General features: G+C 45.1%; 1 protein-coding gene across 1 annotated transcript; it reads left to right on the forward strand.

Annotated features, from left to right (window-relative positions):
- The first annotated feature begins 1751 nt into the window (after nt 1-1751).
- Nucleotides 1752-17552, forward strand: TSPAN15 (tetraspanin 15). The gene is made up of 8 exons (XM_068196921.1): nt 1752-1881; nt 6042-6227; nt 8398-8472; nt 10199-10294; nt 11871-11987; nt 14779-14826; nt 16204-16320; nt 16716-17552. The coding sequence occupies exons 1-8, from the start codon at nt 1786-1788 to the stop codon at nt 16866-16868; spliced, it is 888 nt and encodes a 295-aa protein (XP_068053022.1). The 5' UTR covers nt 1752-1785; the 3' UTR covers nt 16869-17552.
- Nucleotides 17553-19207: the final 1655 nt, after the last annotated feature.

The following is a 19207-nucleotide window of genomic DNA, read 5'->3' on the forward strand; positions in this document are numbered from 1 at the left end:
CAAAACCACTGCTAATTGTGCTGTTGGATGGTCCCAGGAGCAGATGCTGTGATGAACAATCTGCCAGGCTCTTTGTTGGAAAACTGCAGCCCTGTGCTGCACTGGCCTCAGGGGGAGAGAACGCAATCCCAATGGACCCTTGGGCAGTTCACAACATCTTACTTTAACCACCACTTGCTGCTAAACTAATTGTGTCCAGAAATCTTGCCATTTGTATAGACAAAGTCTGGGATTCAGGAAAAGAATGGGATTGCCCAATTATTGTCGTGCAGTTTCAAAACAGGAACTTGTTTTGATACATTGACTCAGTTCTGAGGGAAAACAACAGGAAAACGGACACTCCTTTATTCAGCTTCCCCAGCCAGCAGGATGTGCCCCGAAATTTTACGTGCAGGAATCAGCACAAAGTACAAGGTAAGGAATTTAAAAAGTCAAACCAGAACAATTTATTCAGTTAAATACTCAAACAAAGAAGATGCCTATGTGACAAGAACATGCTTGGATGTGGATGACACCCATGAGACATGAAGACCATGTGACAGACACTAATTCCCAGCAACTATATGTGATGGGATTTCCAGCCTGCATGCCATTGCTAAGTGTCAGGGATATTTGCAGATCTCTCTGAAAATTGAAGTTGTTGATATTTTAGAGGATGACTGCTCTAGGACGTTTTATTACTGTCAGAAACATTAGAGGTGAAGAGCTGTTCTGTTGCTGGGAGTGTCCTGGGGTGGATTCCAGAAGCAGAATGTAGTAGCACTGCAGGCGATAGCAATAGTGCTTTTTATAATAGAATTCTCCAGGGATATTTTTTTGCCTTTAGAAACGAGACTTTGGTGTAGTGTATGACCTAAAGAAATGATGTGTGACTGAATGTTTACACAGTTCTCATGCACAGCTCAGAGGTTTTCCAGTCTCTTTGGTAGGTAACTCAAGGATAAATGCTGCCCCACTTCATCTCCTCTGACGCCAGACACTGATTTTCAATGCCATCTGTCTCTGCTCCCGGCCAGGATGAAACAACCGACTGTCACAACTCTGTGACAGTTGTCCGCCACTTTGAAAGAGACTTTTTTCCCCGGGGGAAAATAGCCCTTTGTGGGACAGGAGTGCAGCACTGCGGGCTTGAAAGGGCTTATTTCACCTCGGAGGCAGAAATGGCGTTTGCAGTTCATGATCGCCGTGTCAGACCCATCACGGACCCGCTGTCACAGCAGCTCTAGGGACGGGGATGGACGTCGGTGTAGGCACAAACCGTGGCCGGTGCAATATGCCCAGTAGCTGTTGTTATTGGCAGGACGTGACCCTCTTTGCATGTGCAATCGCGTGGGTGACACAAAGAGAGCTAAATGCCCAGGTAACGCTTCCTCGTGCCTGTGTGGGGTGTAGGGATTCTGCTTTGCCACGTTTTTGGATGCTCCACCAAAAACCTGAGCGCCCACGCAGCGGCTTCCCACGGCCGTATTTTTATCCCGGCTGGTTTAATGGCGATGGCAGAGGTCTGGGGATGCGTGTAGCACTGCCAGATTCCTGTTGGAGCGGCCAGATCTATTTCTCCCGCCGCCTCATTGAAAAGGAAAAAGGAAAAGGGAAAGAGAGAGGGAGAAGAGAAGGAAGAGAAGGAAGAGAAAGGCGAAGGCGCGGCTGGCCAGGCGCCCCGCCGTTTCTCCGCGCGGTCCGCGCTGCCGGAAGCGGCTCCCGGGCCCGCCCGTCGCCGCGGCCGGGGCCGGGGAGGGGCGCAGGGCCCGGCGGGGCGGCGGCGGCCGCAGGTGCCGCGGGAGGATGGCGGCGGGCGACCCGGAGCAGGCGCGCTACTGCGGGCGGCTCTCCTACCTGTGCCTGAAGCTCAGCCTCATCACCTACTCCACCACGTTCTGGGTGAGCGCTCCGGGGCCGCGGGGGCGCGGCTCGGAGCGGGTCCCGCACGCCGCGGGGAGCGCGGTGCGCCCTGCGCGGGGCTCCGCGCTCTAGCGATAGATAGACAGATAGATAGACGGATGGATGTTTCCGCGGCTGAGCTGGCGGCTGGCACACCCGTGGCCGTGGGCGGCACACCCGTGGCCGTGGGTGCAGCGCCCCGTCCTTGCCGAGGGACTGACAAACTGGTTTTGGCGGATGGGGACTTGCAGGGGTTGGAAGTTTGGCAGGTGAACATCGTTCATGTGCGTATCGAAACGCAGCTTTGCCCTGCAGGGGAGGTGGGCAAATAGAGCCTTTGCCCTACAGCGTCACTCCTCGGTGTATTGAGTATGTCCCGTCCTGAGCCTCGGCAGGGTGAGGCTGCCAGGCTTCAGAGTTACAGGTGTGTGGCACTTGCTGTCCTCATCCAGGTGTTTGGTTAGCCAGACAGTCCCAGGTGATGGGTCCAGACTATGCCTACTGAGTTCTGAGATGTGGTAAATCCACACCAGGCACCCTCCGGGCTGGAAGGAACCCTTGGGGCCCTTTGCCGGTGCTCTTTGTAAGCGCTGTGATTTTTACAGGTGCTTTTTCAGGCTCTGGGAAGATGCTGGCTTCAGGTGGCGCTGATGTCAGAGGTGCTCAGGCACCTCTGATGTCAGGGTGTTTTCTATCTGGCTTTTTCTTTCGATATGCTGCTTAAGTTCCAGTTTGGCTGGTCTGTTTTTGTCTGACACGGTATTTACCAGTTGGGAGCATAAGGCTTTTGCTTTGCTGTGTGGGAAAAGAGGCTTAGATCTGCTAGGTTTGATAGTGAGTGTCAGATTCACCCTGTGATTTAATGAACAAAGACCGAAACGCAAAGTGTTCAGGTGTAATCCAGGCTTTTTGGGATCTCGGATATCTTTTGTCTGTCTTAGCAGACAAACCAACGCTTGGGTTTAGACTCCTGATGCTCCCTGTGTTCCTCCACGGCTATTCTGCAGTTGTGAGTTTCAGAAAGGGAAATTCAAATTTGCTGTGTTATTTTTCAGACCCTTTTTTGCAGCGTGTCCTTCGCGGAGGACCGTGCGCGTTGTCTGCTCCGTGTTTTGTGTCGGCAGCAAGGGCCCTCGCTGGTGGGATGTAAACATTCCTCCGGTGGCAGAGAAAGGGCCCTTCTGAAGCCATCCTCGGAGGACAAAGCCTCTTTCAGGCAGCCTGAGGATTTTATTTACTCTTCGTAGCTGCTCGCTCTGGATTTTCAATGCTCTGCCCTCGTTTATAAACAAGAGCTTCCATTTGTTGGCCAGGGGAGATGGTTTGCTCTGGGGGGGGAGGATGGGGGCTGCGAGGGGGGGAAGGAAGGACAGGGAATGACAGGGAATTGTTGTGGGAAGGCTGGTGCTGGGCAGCATCCTGCTGGCACTGGGGCCGAGCACACGCCGCGCTGCGTGGGCTTCGCTCGCGGAATTTCCTTTTGTTGCAGCGTGGCGAAGCAGATCTCATCGGCTGTAAATGTCAGTTCTCAGCACTGTTCTTCTCGCCGAGTTTGTTGTTTTGGGGCTTTTTTCTTGAATCGGTGTAAATGGAAGCAAAGCTTGGCTGTGGGAGTGCTGGCTTTCTTGAATATTGGGTGCTTTGTGATGTTCTGCTGCTGTTTGGGGCTCTGACCCGCTGGATGCTGAGTTCATTCCGTTCCCTCCCTGCTGTTGCAATTCCTCTGGTACCTTGTGAGTGATGAAGTCCCAGATTTGAGTCCCCAGGATGGCTTTAAACCACCAGGAACTCAATACCAGCCTTATCCAAAGCAGAAAGGAAATTAAAGCATTGCTGGGAGTGTCGGAGGGGATGTTTGCTACAGGCCTTGTGGTCTCCCTGTCGCCCGGGGCTTTTTTAAAAACTAGCTGTCACTGAAACTTTTCCAGACACATCTTTTGCCGGTGAATGGGGCTGTAATGTAATTTTCTTGTCCAGCTGAAACAAAACCCAGCATTTTAAACAGAAGGTGCTGTTGTTGAGCTTTATTTAAGAAAAAGAACCGTAAATACAGGGTTAAAGCTTCTGCCTATAAATAAATAAATGCATGCTTCTCCTTTCTCTTGGGAAAGCAGGCTTCTGTGTGTACAAAAGCCCCGGAGAAATCCCCTGGCATTTGCTGGTGGCTGCTGATTTGATGTGAGGCCGGACAGTTCGTTTTGCCGGGGCACACGGCTGCCTTGCCGAGCTGGGGGCTGCTGTGAAGGATGCAGGATGTGAAGAGCCCCGCGCCCTGGGCGCAGGAAGGGAGAGCACACACAGCAGAAGAGACTCGGCTGTGGCTGCTGGGTTAGCACATCTGCTTGCCACGAGTAAATGCTGCTGCTGGCTCGGCCGTATCAAATGTTGGAAAGGTTTTTATTAGATGCTTAAGAAAAATAGAAGATCATGGAAGCATAAATCTTGGAGGGTGTGGGAGCACAAATGGAAGTGAAAAGGGGTGAAGATATGTGTATATAAAGATGCTATATGTATTTATGTATCTAAAGTTCTTAAAGTATCTTGTATTTTATTTACAGGCACCTTTTAGTCAAAAACCCCCTGAAATGTAATGCTTTGATGAGAAAACTATGGTTAAGAAAAAGACATTTCAGTAAAAAGTTCTAGTCTTGAAGCAACACTCTTCTGAAATTCTGCTAATCCCTATCAAGCTTTAATACCTGTCCTTTATGTCCAGTGTATTTTTTTTTTTTTTACTTTTTAAAAAGGGCATCTACCAGGCAAGAGTTGTTGTTGTTAATAACACTTTGACACTTCAGTGTTTGCAGGAGAATCTGGTTTTGGGGTTACTCTCAATTTGCTCAAATTTTAAGTTGCTTTTTAAATAGCTTCAGTATATTTTCTTTTTATGGGGGAACCCTTCTGAGAATTTTCTCTCTTCAAATGACAGACTGATGGCATTCCCTACATATTGTCCTTCGGTGTCATTATTAATTTCCATAGAAAATCAAGAACTTCCAGTAAGTTGCTATTTATTTTAAGATATCCCATAATTAAAAAAATATTTCAACTGTTTGGCTCATGGACTCATAACTCACATCGTGCGTCCCTCTAGCCCTTTGTCTGGGATATACTGTGTCATATCCAAAATTAAGAAGTGAAATTAAAAATTAAGAAGTATAATTAAGAAGCATCGGTGCGCAGAGAGCAGACTTGTGTTTCCTGTGGAAATGTCAGGTCAGGAAAGGGGAATGTTGTTTATCAGATTGCCAAAATGATTGATGTGTGTCTGGTCTCTTCCCTGATGATGTGTCTGGCTGTTGGAGTCAGCAGCAGAGTTCTTCCACTACAATTTTTGTAATTAAGTATTGTGGGCTATTTTTTATTTTAATTAATTTGGCATAATTCAAAGTGATTTGCAGCACACTGTAGCTTTAATACAAAATGATTTAGACCTATCTAATTATTTTCATTGAAATGTCTTTACCTTGTTAAATGAAAAATGTCCCTTGCTATTTTACTTGTCAGCTTTATCTGGTAGTTGCTCAAGGAAGTGATATAATTTGAAACTTGGTTGTTTGTTTTTTATTTTTTTTAATTAGTTTTTAATCTGGTGCCTTTCTCCTGATGGCAGGAGGGGTGGAGGTGTAGGAAATATCTGACTGTATTTACTGAGCCTAAATACAGTAGGAGTTAATATGAAGGGACAGATAGGCTGTTTGCAGACCAGCTTAGAAGCTGGGTTGTGTTAGAGGCACAGATATATTTCTATATATTTATACACACAGAGAGCAGGACAGACAGACACACAAAGGAGGGTCATTAATGCCATGGCAGTTGCTCATATATGTAATATATGTGATCTCAGATGAGTAATAAATTACATTTCAGGCAGTGATCTATATTTTGATTAGTTTAACTTCCAGAATGTTAAAACTTGATGAAATATATTTTTGAAGTGAACAAGTTTCATTTTTTTCCAACTCAGCTCTTTTTCTTCTTTAGTCTTTGAGGGTTTTTAATTTTTTTTTTTTTAATCCAAACTTCAGCTTTGGCTGTTTTGTTGTTTATAATGAATCCTGAAGTGAGCAGTGACAGGTTCCTGTGTACTCACAGCCTGTCATCTCTGTGTTTACTGGCAGAAAAAATAACATCCCTGCTCTCCTCTGTTTCTCTTCCAGGTGATCGGGGCCCTCGTCCTCGCAGTTGGGATTTATGCAGAAATTGAAAGACAGAAGTACAAAACTCTAGAAAGTGCCTTTCTAGCCCCAGCAATCATTTTAATACTTTTGGGCATTGTAATGTTCCTGGTATCCTTTGTGGGTGTACTGGCTTCTCTGAGGGACAATTTATGCCTTCTGCAAGCAGTAAGTGTTGGAATTTTTATTCCTAGCTTCTAAGGCTTGTTGCTTTTGCTTTCCAACGTCCTCTGAATTCACATCCAGAACTATGTCTGCACTGAAAGCTATTTTAACGAGGTTGCTTTTTAAAAAGTTTTAATTAAATCTGAGTGTAGTGGCTGTGGTCCCTCCCTCAGGGAGCAGCAGCATTGGGTTTTGCAGCGACAGGACCGGCGAGGGTCTGAGCCCAGCGCTGGGAAAAGGAGCTTCCCAGCAGCTAAGGTGTTACAGAAAATAACCAGGAAGGTGGGTTATTATCAGGCAGTGTGTATCTTGTGCAAACTCACCTGCTAAGGTGCCAGTTGGTGCTGGCTGCTCCTTTCAGCCCAGGGGAAGCAGCTCAAGGGAGAAGCCCTGGCTCAGGCTGACGGCCGGCGTGGCCGTGTGGGAAATGGATTTGTAGAGAATTCTTAAAGTTAGATAGAAGGTTCACATGGTCTGTATTTGTATGTAAGCTTTGAGTTAAGAAATGTTGACTTCGAAATGTTATAGAATAAAGACAGATGTTGTTGAGAGAGAAACAGAATTAGAAATAAGTTTCAAAAGATGACTTTGTAAATGAGACTAGGTATTTCAGAGAAATAGAACTATGAAAGATACATTGTAGCAAGGCTTATGAGGGGTAATTTTAAATGATTAAAGCATTTACAGTACACTGTAGCAAAAGCTGAATAGCTAAAAATCACTTATAATCTAACATGGCCGGAGTCTGTCTGTCCTCCCCTGGGCAGTGCAGAGGGGAGATGGAAAATGTGTGTCCAACGTTGGACGTGGAGCTCGGGCCTTTGAGAGAAGGGCCCTGAGGGTGGAATGAAAGGCACAAGGTTTTTCTCCCCAGTGCCTCTGAAAAGGTGAATTTTAGGGAAATTCCTGAGGTTGCAGATGGAAGCTGCACGTGTGACTAATTAAAATTACAGTGTGCAAACTTCGTTCCCACCTGCACCGAGTTTGGGTTGGAAGGGCCCTTTTAAAGGCCACCTAGTCCAACCCCCTTGCAATGAGCAGGGTCACCTTCCACTAGACCAGGGTGCTCAAAACCCAGCCCAACCTGCCCTTGTCACGTCAGTCAGTCTAACAGAATGCTAAATTCGTGGTTTGTTATGGAGGGCAAAGCCAGAAACAACCATGGATTTGGAATTTTACTGAGAGCCCCTCCTTGGGCTTCTTCCCACTGAGCGTGGTGGTGTGTCAGATGCCAGGAACGTTTTCTGTTCCCATCCCGGTGGCAAACCCAGCTGGGTATTGAACAAAGCAAGTCCCTGATGCCAGCTTCCCAGGCTGATTCCAGATTTAGCAGGAGAAAAGATACCTGTGTGGTGAATTCCTGACACCGAGCACACAGGAGTTAAAGCAGCTTTCAGGGGAGAGAATTAGGGATTATTTTCAGACAAGGGATCTTAAAACTTCACTCCTGATGAAATTCATTGTTACACAGCAGACTTAAATTAGCCTAACACCTGGTTTTTTTATGCCTGAACAGTTGGAAAACATTTCAAGTACTGGCATGCTGCAGCTCTCTCACAGTGCAATGGATTTTTTTGTATTTTTCACATTTTGCACACGCTTTCGTGGGCAGTCATGGATGCACACGTGGTTGTGTGTGAGTGCATTTTGAGCACATGTATGTACACAGGCAAATAAATGTGGGAAGCAACACATTAAAAGCTACTAAGCCTGGAATTTTGCTTTGATTTAGCACTGGCAGTGTAGAAGAAGGTGCTTTGGGTTATTTTAAGGTGTGCTGCTTTTTCCACTAATTGAAAGCTAGCAGGTAAGTACTGGTTTTATAGGAAGTATGGTGTGGTTTGTAGCAGCCCATCAATAGGCTTCTCTGGGATGCTGGTGTGGAAAGGACTGTCTTGGCAGCATAATTTCATCTAATGGTTTTGAGTCCCTTAGAGCAGAAAAATAATATGCTTGCCAATTGGGCAAAACCCAGAATAATTTAAGTGAGGAAAAAAGGCTTTTTCATGACATGGACGGTTTCATAAGAACAAACCCATAATTTCATATTTTCCTTTAAAATGCCATGCTGAAAGCCAAATCTACTGGCAATTGAATGCTAGACTTAAAGGAACTAATTGAAAGAGTGATTGGAGTTGTGTCTAATGACTCACTTGCACTTGTTTTCCTGCAGTTCATGTACATCCTTGGTATCTGCCTGCTGATCGAGCTGACGGGCGGAGTGGTGGCCCTGATCTTCAGGAACCAGGTGAGCTGCTTGCTTCAGGTTTTGATGTGCTTGAGCTCTGCTAAATAACAGCTGCTCAAGCTGTCACCTGAGCACTCGTTGATAGAGCTCTGGAGACACGTCCAGGCTTTTCAGGGCTCAGCAGTGGGGTTTGCCACCCTTCTGGAGACGAATTCCAGGTTAAGGAACTTGGAGAAAATCTGGTGGCTACAAATGTGCAATGCAGGCAAAATGAGTTTCCAGCTCTTTGTGGATGGCAAAATGCTTTCTTCTCTTTTGCCAGCTGGGTCTGACTGCTAATTTGGGACATTTCCAGATGGATTTGGAGGCTGTTGTTTTTTAATGGCCCAAATGTTTTGCCTCAGTTAAAGGACGGCTCTTCCCTGCCCACATCCATGAGCAACATAACAAATTTCTGTAGGAGACTCCATCATTGGACAAGCATCCTATAACTGCATTCAACCCTTGGTTTTTCTGCACAGAAAGCAGCAGACTATTTTTTTTTTCAGTTAGAAATGCTTTAAAACGTAAAAGTATTCACTGTGGCAAGTACTAGATGTCTATGCTTTGATTTATAGCAGGACAGCTACACTTAGGGACAGCTTTCTTCCCTTGTTTTTCAAGGTTAGCGGAGAAGTTTGGGTTAGTATGGGGAGAACAAGAAAGTGTTTATGGAAGCTTAGTGTAGTAGCCTCTATGTATGTCCTGTTTGTTTTGCACGTCACGTGCATTTTCCCCATTTCTTTCTCTACTTCCTTTTCAAATCTGTCTAAATGAGGTTTTTGACCAGCTAGGAGGGTCCTGTATTATTTCTCATCACTGATGTGATAATCCTTTTTGTTCTGGTTAGTTTGTGGGTGTTGCAGTTTGTTGAGAAGATGAGTGGGTGTATTTCAGGATTTCTGACCTGTAAGGTTTTAGCTTTGTCCATTTCAGCAGCTATATTGAAAGGAAAGCTGTTACATTCTGGTAGTGATGAGTCTCTGGTTTTGCTGTGCTGTGATTGTGTTGGATCTTGAAAACTAAATACTCTTTTTTTTTTTTCTCTTTTCTCTCATCTTCTGAACTTTAAAAACACTTTGTTGATTTAATTTCTAATACGCCATGCTGAGGAGACACCATTTTATATCTGCCGTTGCCACACTGCCATACTTCTCAAAACAACCACTGTAAAACATACAAACACACCTTTTTTCTACTCCATGTGGAATAATGCGCTCTATCTAGCGATTATGGACTCATTGGAAACTCAAATTAATGGAAAGTTCATGGAAAATAAAAAATTCATGGACGTTGGTGACACAGTCAAGTCTTGTTGCTCGGGGTGTGGTGCAGACCACGGTGCCAAGATCCACCACCCAACCCCACTGCTCTGTCATCCAAAAGATGATGAGGGTCCCCAGTGACAGGGATCCTGGGATATCCATGTCCCAGGGATAATGGGACCATCTCTGGGAGGTGCTTGGAGAGTCTCAGCAGTGAGAGGTGTCTCGCTGCTGGAACTTGCCAGCCCAAACCCAGCGGTGAGGCTGCTTCCGTAGAGGAGAACAGATGGCTGGCCCCTGCAGGGCTGTGCTCAAATTTGTTTTTAGTGAGTGTTTTGTTTTTTTCTCTAAAAAAAAAGAAGAAAAAAAGCCTTTTCTTTTGTGCTCATCAGTTACACTTGTCACTTTAACCTGCTCTTCTAATTCTAAACCCATGTGCCCATTGTGCAACCCATGAATCTTGTTCTCCTTTTGCTTTCTAGACAATCAAATTTTTAAATGATAACATTAGAAGAGGAATTGAGAATTACTATGATGATTTAGACTTCAAGAACATCATGGATTCTGTTCAAAAGCAGGTTTGTTGTTGTTTTTTTTTTTTCTCCTTGGACTAACTCAGCAACAGCTTTGAGTTTTTCCAGTGGTGTGACAATCAAGTTGTTACTGATGAGGGGGGTGAGATCTTGTGTGTCATCTCTCATGGTGCTGCTGCTGAGGTCAGGGCTCATCCAGCATTCCAGCTGGCATTGAAAACCCTCTTACATCGCTGCAAAAAGAGAGGGCCAAAATGCAGCTTTTGCCTTGGCAGGTCAATTCAATGCTCAAGGTCAGATCCTACAAACCTGTAGGTTTATAGCGGCCCCTCAGCTGGATTGAGATGAATTCAGCCTAAATTCCAGCCGTGGCCTTGCACTCAATGCTTCTGCTGGCTGGTCCAGGAGATCGAGAAGCATCTTGTTAGCAGGAGGCACTGGGTAAAGAGAAATGAGGTGGCATTTAGGCTGCTCGAGGGCATGTACAGGGCTCTTTAACAAGGTGCTTATTGTAAGGGAATACCAGTGGAAGAGCATCTACCTGTCATTAAAATTCAGGAACTGTGGTGAGCCCAGCTGGGCATTACTTAATGGCACATGGCATTGACTCACAGCCTCCCAGCCATTTTTTTTTTTTTTTTTAATAAGGCTGATCTGTTAAAATGTTTATTGGGTTATTGAAGAGTTCTGCCATGCAGTTCAGAGGCTGTAGAAGGAGCAGAAAATGTTCAGCAATGTGATGTCAGGGCCCATGCAAGGTCTGTGACCATGCCAAGTAATGATTATTAAAAATTTGACTTAGGAAGTGATACATATATTCTAGGCCATCGTTATGGAGATGGCAGCCTGCTTTGAAAAACAAAGTTAGCATGGAAAGTCTGTCAGAAGCAGACCATCCTGAGGAAATTTTGTCATTAGACTTCATAATGCTTTAAATTTTCCATGCACTGCCCAAAATTATGGGTACGTACAGGGAGCGTACACGTTAGTGATTAAAAATGAGCTCCTCCTTTTCCCTTCGTTTAAATTATAAAGTGAATATTTATATGAAGTCAGTGTAAACTTACAGTATTTGTTTGCCAGCTTTCAGTTCTTCTAAATTACAGCCACAATGTTTTGGTGAGATTAATTTATGCCTTAAAACAACGCTTTTGTCTTTTAGATCCAGTTGGAAATGTAGTTGTAATTCCTAAAACAACTGCAGAGGTAGATTACAGGTCAAGATAGAGTTAATGTAAAGGCACTGCTTAATGATGTCCAGAGCTGGAAAGATAATTTTCCAACTCAGAAGAGATGGGAGGTGGAAATTAGCACCAAGTACTTTGCTCTGGCACCCTGGGTTATAGTTCAGCAGGTGACAGAGGAGTATTACCTGTATCTTTAATTGTTTTTAATTGTATTTCTCATATACATTCATACATGCTGTACTGATAAAATGACAGAATTTTTTGGTAGCTCAGGGCTTTTGAAATAGTTTTATTCTTTCTTTTTTTCTACTTGTTCAAAGAGTTTAAGGTACAATTTTTTTCCCTTTTCCTTTTGGAATCATAGAACCATTTAGGTTGGAGAAGACCTTTAAGATCATTGAATTTTGTGTCTTTATTATTTTTTTTCTCTACAGTTCAAGTGCTGTGGTGGGGAAGATTATAGAGATTGGTCCCAAAATGTGTATCACAACTGTGCAGCTCCAGGACCACTGGCTTGTGGGGTGCCCTACACTTGCTGCATCAGAAATAAGGTAAGTCCTGGCACCTCAGCATCACTGGTGTGCGCTCAAAAAAGTACCTGACTCTAGGAAGTCTGGGGTAAGAAGTGAAGGAAAATGGGTCCTTTCCTCCCCTAATGGATCTGTGGGTCTTGACAGCTTGAAAGGGAGAAAATAATGGATTAGATGTGTTGGCTGCGGTCCATTTTCCTGACCCACTTCTCAGCCCCTGAAGGGATGTTGGGAGCTCCACTAATCTCATGGCTCACCCGAACCAGAGCTGCTTAAAATTCAGTTTTGCTGGAGTTTTCCCCAGGGTTTGCTGCTCCAGCTTTGCCAGGAAGCCTGGGACCTGGTGATTTCTGTGGGTGGGGGGTCCAGAGTGATGTGCTCCAGCTGCTGTGTGAATTCAAAACCTCACAGAGTGACCTTGTCATCTCCAGAATAATCCAAAAACGTGGGCAGCTAACCTCAGGGTGAGGACATGCTTGTGGGCACAGGTCTGCCCCAACCTATCCTTGAAAACTTCCTTTCTCTACAGTGCTGGAAGGACTGGAGTCTGAACCAGTTTCTCAGTCTGTGACGAACTTGTCCTCACTGGTGCTGACAGCACTAGGAGCAGGCGTTGATTTTCATGCAAATGTGTTTTAATTAATTCTGTAACTCATTGCTCTTCATTTGAGGGATGCATGTAATGCTGACTTTGATAAAGAGCTATTCCTCAACTACTCCAGTGCAGGCAGTCCCTGCCTCGCTGGGGTTTGGTGTCCAGTGCGAACACGAGATAGAGAGGTTGGGTGTGTCTAAGATGGATACCCTGCTGATGCTCATGATGGATACCCTGCTGCTGCCTGGTTTGGGCTGCCCTTTCAACATCTGCCTTGAGCATGGCTGTTGAATTAAAAAAAAAGGAAAAATAGATGCAATGGTTGTGTCAGTAATCCTCCTAGGTGTCGCTGAGAAATGTGTATCGCAGGAAGGTGTTTATTACATGTGCACACACATTTTTGTAATGAGCTTTGATTTACTCTCAGAAACCAAAGCTGAACAGTCATGCTTTGAGTCTTAGCTATTTGATAGAAAGAACCTGGAGCTGGATGGAGCGGAGCAACTTTTGCCTTCAGGCAAGGGAAAGCACTGAAATAAAATCTTCTGCAGAGAAAGACGGGGAGTATATTCTCCGTGTGCTTCATTGACAGCTGGGAGGGGAGGATTAGGCTGCTTGTATCCCATGAAGTGTTAAGCCCAGGGAAGTTAAAGAAAGGCAGGGAGAAGCCCCAGATGGAAGTGTGGCTCGTGCAGGTGCTGCAGCAGGTGAGGGCTGGTGGCTCTGCAGCAGGAGGTGCTGGTGCTGTGCCGTGTGCGGCGCGGCACGGGAACGCCAGCACCGGGGCTGTGCGTGGCTGCCTCAGGAAAAAACAACCAGAAGATGCATCCGTCTTGTGTGTTTGACAAATCCTTCCAAATACAGGCTGGTTTCTGTCCTGGAAAGCTACAGATATGGTTTGTGATTACTCATTGGCTTTGTAGTCATGGAAAACTCCCGCTAATGTCGGTGCCTGGATTCTGATCCTCTGTAAAAGCCTTCTGCTAACATGAGCCAGCTCGTGCTGGGGGGGCTCTGAAGGAACTGTGTTTATGTCAGATTATTTATTAAAGACTTACACTAGTGGAGCAGATAGAAATTAGTCCCGAGTGCCTATAATCCTCTGTTTCCAATGCATTTATCTCCTCTGTGTACATTTGCTTATGCCACGATGTCCTGTTAGCAAATTCTGTGTTTAAAGTTAAAGGATGGGACTGCACTCCTTGTGGTCACATATTTTGGGAGTGACCACGTGTCAGTCAGTCAGGCTTCAGCCGTTTTGGGAACATGAAATCACAGCCACCACAACACACTGCTGCCTAATATTGGTATTGACTTCCAAGTGGATTTCTTACCTGTGGTTGGCAGATGGGTACCCCACACAGTTTCCCAACAGCCCCTTGGAATAGTCCGAGCTTTTTCTTCTAGGAATGTGCTGAACCTTGTTTGTCAGGCAGCTGTGTGTTCAAGGTGAGAGCCCAGCTTTCTGGGGGGCTTAAAAACTTCTCGTTTTCCTCCATGTCTTTGTTGGCTGCTTCCTTTGATGCCAGTGGGTTTTTACATTGGATGATTTTCATTTTCATGATTTTCAGGTCAGTATTTTCAGGCTGGCTTTTCCAGGCTTTCAAGGTAGAACCTTGGAACACACAGAAGGCATTACATGGCTACAGAAAATATGTTAGTAATCTGTGGTGAATGCAAGCACTCAGTCTCTTTTAAGTATATGAGTTTTATATTCATGTATATAATGGTATTGTATGAACATTGTAATGAATTTAGTGTTGTAAAAAGCATTCATAGTATTGGAAGTTATTTGAAACTGAAGATGCTTCTGAGCTTTCATTTGTCATCATCTTGGCATGAAGGCCGTGTAAACCCCTGGTTTTAGTAATAAGGTGTGTTAAGTTATTAAGGCTTTAAAAGGAAATCCAGCTGTTCATTCTGTGGAAACAGCTATCACACAGCTCTGGCACAGCTTGATTTGGTTGCTAGTGCCACCTTGCTTTTGTTGGATAGAAATGGTTCAAATTGTTGGTGACACGCTGACAATACTCATTCCTCTAAAATCATGTGGAGCTCCAGCTAAATCTGACCCTGGGGCTGCTGGGATAAACTGGTGGTGGACTGGGAAATAACCCTGTCATTGCTTTTATATGAGCTGGGTGAACACAGAGTTAAAATAATATTTCTGTGATTTTAGTTTCCTGCTGCAGTTCATGTTTGTTGTTTTCTTTTCAGACAGACATTATCAACACTATGTGTGGATACAAAACCATTGACCAAGAGGTAACGTAGCCAGTGCCCACCCTGGCATGGCAGAGGGTGCTGCTTCTCTGCATTTTTTTGGTCTGTTCTAGAAGTGTTTTCTGTGTGCTTTAATCTGCCAGGCAGTTAAATCGGCAATTAAAATGGTTCTTTTTTACTGGAATAATTTCCATATATGAGAAAAAACTCATCTTGTATGATTTTTGTGTCTTCCCTTCTTTTCATTTTCCTCGATTCCTTGTTTGTTGACAACTCCCCCAAGCTAATTGCACAATTAATCCACAAAAAGCTGCTTTCAAAATTTGAAGCGGTGACTTGAGCTGGAGAAAGCTTTTAGTACTTAAAAGCCAAAGTTTCTCACTGAGTAAAACAGGCATTGATAAAAGCCAACTTAGCTGTTTTTAAGTATTTTATATCCCAGGAGTGGGAGTTTTATTTTTAAGCCTGTGACAGTACACCCGGAGGAGCAGAGGGACTTCCCTGGTTGTGTTGGCTGCCTTCTCCTCCCTCCAGGAGTGGGATGGGGCCTCCTCCTGCAGCCTTCCCTTTCGGGAACAGCCCCAGTGACTCCGGAGGAGAGACTGCCAGCTCAAGGCAGTAATTACAGAGTGATTAAGAAGGGAAATCGGTAATTGGATCTGCCCTGCGTTCTCCACTCCTGGCTTTGGAGTGCTGGGATGAGGCAGGGCGGGGGGCTGGTCTGGAAAAGCTCCTCTCCCCAGCTCATTTGAGGCACTTGGAGCACAATGCCAGCCTGGGTTGTTGGTTTTTGGGATTACCAGTTATCTTTAAATACAACTTGTCTTCATTCAGATTCATTGATTTGTGGCTTAATCACCTGAACGCTGCAGCCGGGCTCTAACACGGAGCACTTCAGCTTATGCTTAACTTTACCCCATTCATCTGCTTAGGACCCTCTGCAGCCTCAAGTGCTTTTATACTATGGGCTGGGGTCACCGAGCAGCACAGCTTGCAGGACTGAATCCGAAATCCTCTTGTTCCTGTCCTTTTTAGGGTCTTTTTGCAAAGCACTTGGTCCACAATTTATGTTTTTCCACTGCTGTATTTTCAACCTGGAAGCAGAGATGAAAGCTAAAGAGAGACTTTTCTGCTTTCCAAGTGGTCTTAAATGAGAGTTGGGTGCCTTTCTTGTTGAAAAATAGCTGCAACAAACAGGTTTAAGACAATGAAATGACATACTCAGGTGTAGAATAACTTTTAAAGATAGAGTAATTTGTTGAGGTCAGATGGAAGAGTTACTGATGAGGTCTTTGTTAAACTCGGTGGGGTTAAGGAGGTGGGAAGGCAAACCACGTCTGCCTCCCTGAGTTTTGAGTTGCCCCATGTATCTCACACCAGTGGAGCTGCCTGTTGAACCCTTACGCCGATATTTTTCAGCGCTTGAGTGTTCAGCACATTATCTACGTCCGAGGGTGCACGAACGCTGTGCTCATTTGGTTTTTGGACAACTACAGCATCATGGCTGGCGTGCTGCTCGGCATACTGCTGCCCCAGGTAAGAGAGGGGGAACATGTGATTTGTCAGGATGTGAAATCCCATTTGACCATAATCATAGTTTGCTTTTTGAATTTTATGTAACTGATAAGCTGAGGAGGCATTGTGGCATTTGAATCAAGCATCTCATTTGCCAGGATGTGAAATCCCATTTGACCATAATCATAGTTTGCTTTTTGAATTTTATGTAACTGATAAGCTGAGGTAATTTAGCATTCTGGTAATTTAGTAGCATCACTGTTGCAGGATTTGGTGAGGCAATTCGCTTTTGCTTGGGGGATTTTTTGTTTTGAGTCCTCCCCTATCTGTGACAAGTGTGACTTCCCAAAGCTCCAGTGAGGCGAGCTGCCTGTGCTGCCTGACTGGGGCTGCCCTTGCCTTGGTTGCCCTGGCAGTTCCTGGGCGTGCTGCTGACCTTGCTGTACGTGACCCGAGTGGAGGACATCATCACGGAGCACAAGCTGAGCGAGAGCCTGTTCGGGGACGCGCGCCGCAGGGCTGCCCCCGACCTCGCCGGAGCCGGCTGCTGCATGTGTTACCCGGGCTGACCCGGGGAGCCCAAAATCCTGCAAATCCCCCAAACCCAGCTGCTCTGGGGTCTGCTGGCTGTGCCAGACTGTGGGGGTGGTGGACCAGCCAGCAGCTGGCAGTGGGTGCGAGCCAGGACACGGCGGAGGGGCCCCACGCGGGTCTGTGGGTGATTAAATTCCTTCTGAGTGATTGCTGAGTGGTGACACAGCCAGAAAAAACTGGAGAAGATTTGAACCTCGATTTCTAGGAAGTGTCTTAGCGCCTCGGGATGTCCTATTTGAGTGTTTGTCCTTTTCCAGCTTTGTTTTCTTACTTCTTCCAGAGAGATTTCTTACTGATCCACATGGTGAATATTAAACGTGTGTTTAATAGTGGGGTTTCATTCTAATCACGATGGATTTACTGACAATAATGGATGTGATGCTGATCGCTTTCATTGCTCAGTCTTCTGTGCCTTTTAATATTGGGGCAAATGCCAATGTCAAATCAGTCAGGTAATGCTTGATCTATTTTTTAATGCAGTTTATTACTGTGTGGCTTTTGTATAAACTCACAGGATGTTTGAGTCTTGGATGTACTGTATTTTTCCCCTTTAGTAAATTAACTAGGTGATTTATGACTTTATATTTTTTTGGAGTTCTGTATGTCAAGATGTTTCTAAAATTTACTGTCTAAATAAAAACAGTGAGTGGGTTGTTTTTTTTTTTTTAAAAAAAAGCACACGGGTTTTGTTTACAATGATTTTTTTTCTTACGTAAGTTAAGCCTGTCCCTCAAATGCTGAATCAAAAGGTAGAAGTAGCAGGAGCTGTGATTCTGGGTTGGATGCTGCCTGCCCAAGCAGTTTTTGGAGAGTCACTGAACATCTGTGCCTCCCTGGCTTCTCTTAGTCCACCAAGAGCTCTGGGGTTTTTGTTGGTGTTCCTTTGCCCTGAGCATTTCTGTGCAGTCTCTCCAGCCCCAGACAGGCCTGCAGGCGAAATACAAAACCTAATTATCGTAATATTTCAATTAAACCTAAGTCAGGACGAGAATAAAGCAGGTTTATATTCTGAATATAAATCTCTTATTTTCCGAACACTCCAGTAAGAAAAACAGGGCATCATCTGACATTATTCTCTCCTTGCTGCTTTTTGTTGCTGTTTAAAAAAAAAAAAAAAATTTCTTGTCCTGGACATTTTTTTTCTGCTTTCTTCAAAACTCAGTGTTTGCTGCTTAACTCTCTGCCTTCACCAAGAGTTTCTGAGCAAACTTCACGTGTTTCCAGGAGCCAAAAAAGGACTCACCCAGTTCTTTGGTGTTCCTGGTGGTTTCTAGGGACAGAGATCCCAGTCCAGCAGGGGCAGTGGGAGGTCCACAGCACGCTCTAGCGTTGGGCCCTGCACATGGCTGCTACTTAAATATTTAATTGCTCCTTTTCACCCAAATTTTCCTGGTCTTTGTCTTGAATAATGTGTTCTGGTAAGTTAAGAAGCAAGGTGTGTTTTAAGGGTGGGTCTGTGTACAAGGAGAGGGAGGAGGAGCAGCTTGGGGGGATGGAGCTGACTGCTGGGGGAGGACGGGAAAATTGAAGCTGGAGTTGGTTTGTAGCAGGGACTGGGCTGGGAAGGTGGGAATGACAAAGGTAGTTCTCCTTTGGTGATAAAAGTAAGGGTTGTTTTTTTTTTTTTTCCTAATAAATGTAAATATGGGGGTGGTGTGAAATGTGAGATAGCCCAGAAACCAGGAGGTGGCACGAGTGTGGTTAAACTTTAGGTGGTTTGAATGAAATGGGGAGAGTATTTTGGGATACAAGAAAGTAATTATCCCTTACGAAGAAAATTTGTGAGCTGTTCTGAATTTTCAGCCCTCCCCAGTGTCATTCTCAGTGTTTGGGTGGGAGTGATGTCAGCCTGACAATCACAGAGTAAACCCTGTGTGATTTTGTTTAATAAATGATTGATTCAGAAACTATTGACCCTTCCCATTCCCTAGGATCTGAGGAAATTAACTCATGGCTTCACAGGCCATGGTGACTGCAGGGAGGGATGATGCCTATTGGGAGGTGGCTGGAGGAGAGAGATGCAGCAATTCTCTGCTCAGCTGCCTTCTCCAGAAAGCTGATGAGAAAATTGTCTTCAGATGGGTGAAGAATGCTGATCTAATTTAATCCCCGTCCTCCTGGCAGGAGCAGCCACAGCTGGGCTGCTCCTCACAGATGCATCCTTAACCTGATTTAAGAAAATGCTCCTTAAAAGCCTGAGACAACTCCACAAAATCCCAGAACTATGGATTATTCTGTGTGTGTAATTTTAAAGCGCTCTGACAGCTGTGAGCTGCCAGTGGTTCATGCTCCATGCGTTCCTGCTTCCCATCAC

Source organism: Anomalospiza imberbis, chromosome 8 (genome assembly GCF_031753505.1).
Source record: "Anomalospiza imberbis isolate Cuckoo-Finch-1a 21T00152 chromosome 8, ASM3175350v1, whole genome shotgun sequence".
NCBI classification, from domain to species: domain Eukaryota; kingdom Metazoa; phylum Chordata; class Aves; order Passeriformes; family Viduidae; genus Anomalospiza; species Anomalospiza imberbis.

Bases quoted from the DNA above. Each gene is read 5' to 3' on its own strand.
- TSPAN15 (XM_068196921.1), top strand. From the start codon at position 1,786: ATGGCGGCGGGCGACCCGGAGCAGGCGCGCTACTGCGGGCGGCTCTCC. The intron at 8,473-10,198 runs GTGAGCTGCTTG...TTTGCTTTCTAG, and splicing joins CCCTGATCTTCAGGAACCAG to ACAATCAAATTTTTAAATGA. The intron at 10,295-11,870 runs GTTTGTTGTTGT...TTTTCTCTACAG, and splicing joins TGGATTCTGTTCAAAAGCAG to TTCAAGTGCTGTGGTGGGGA.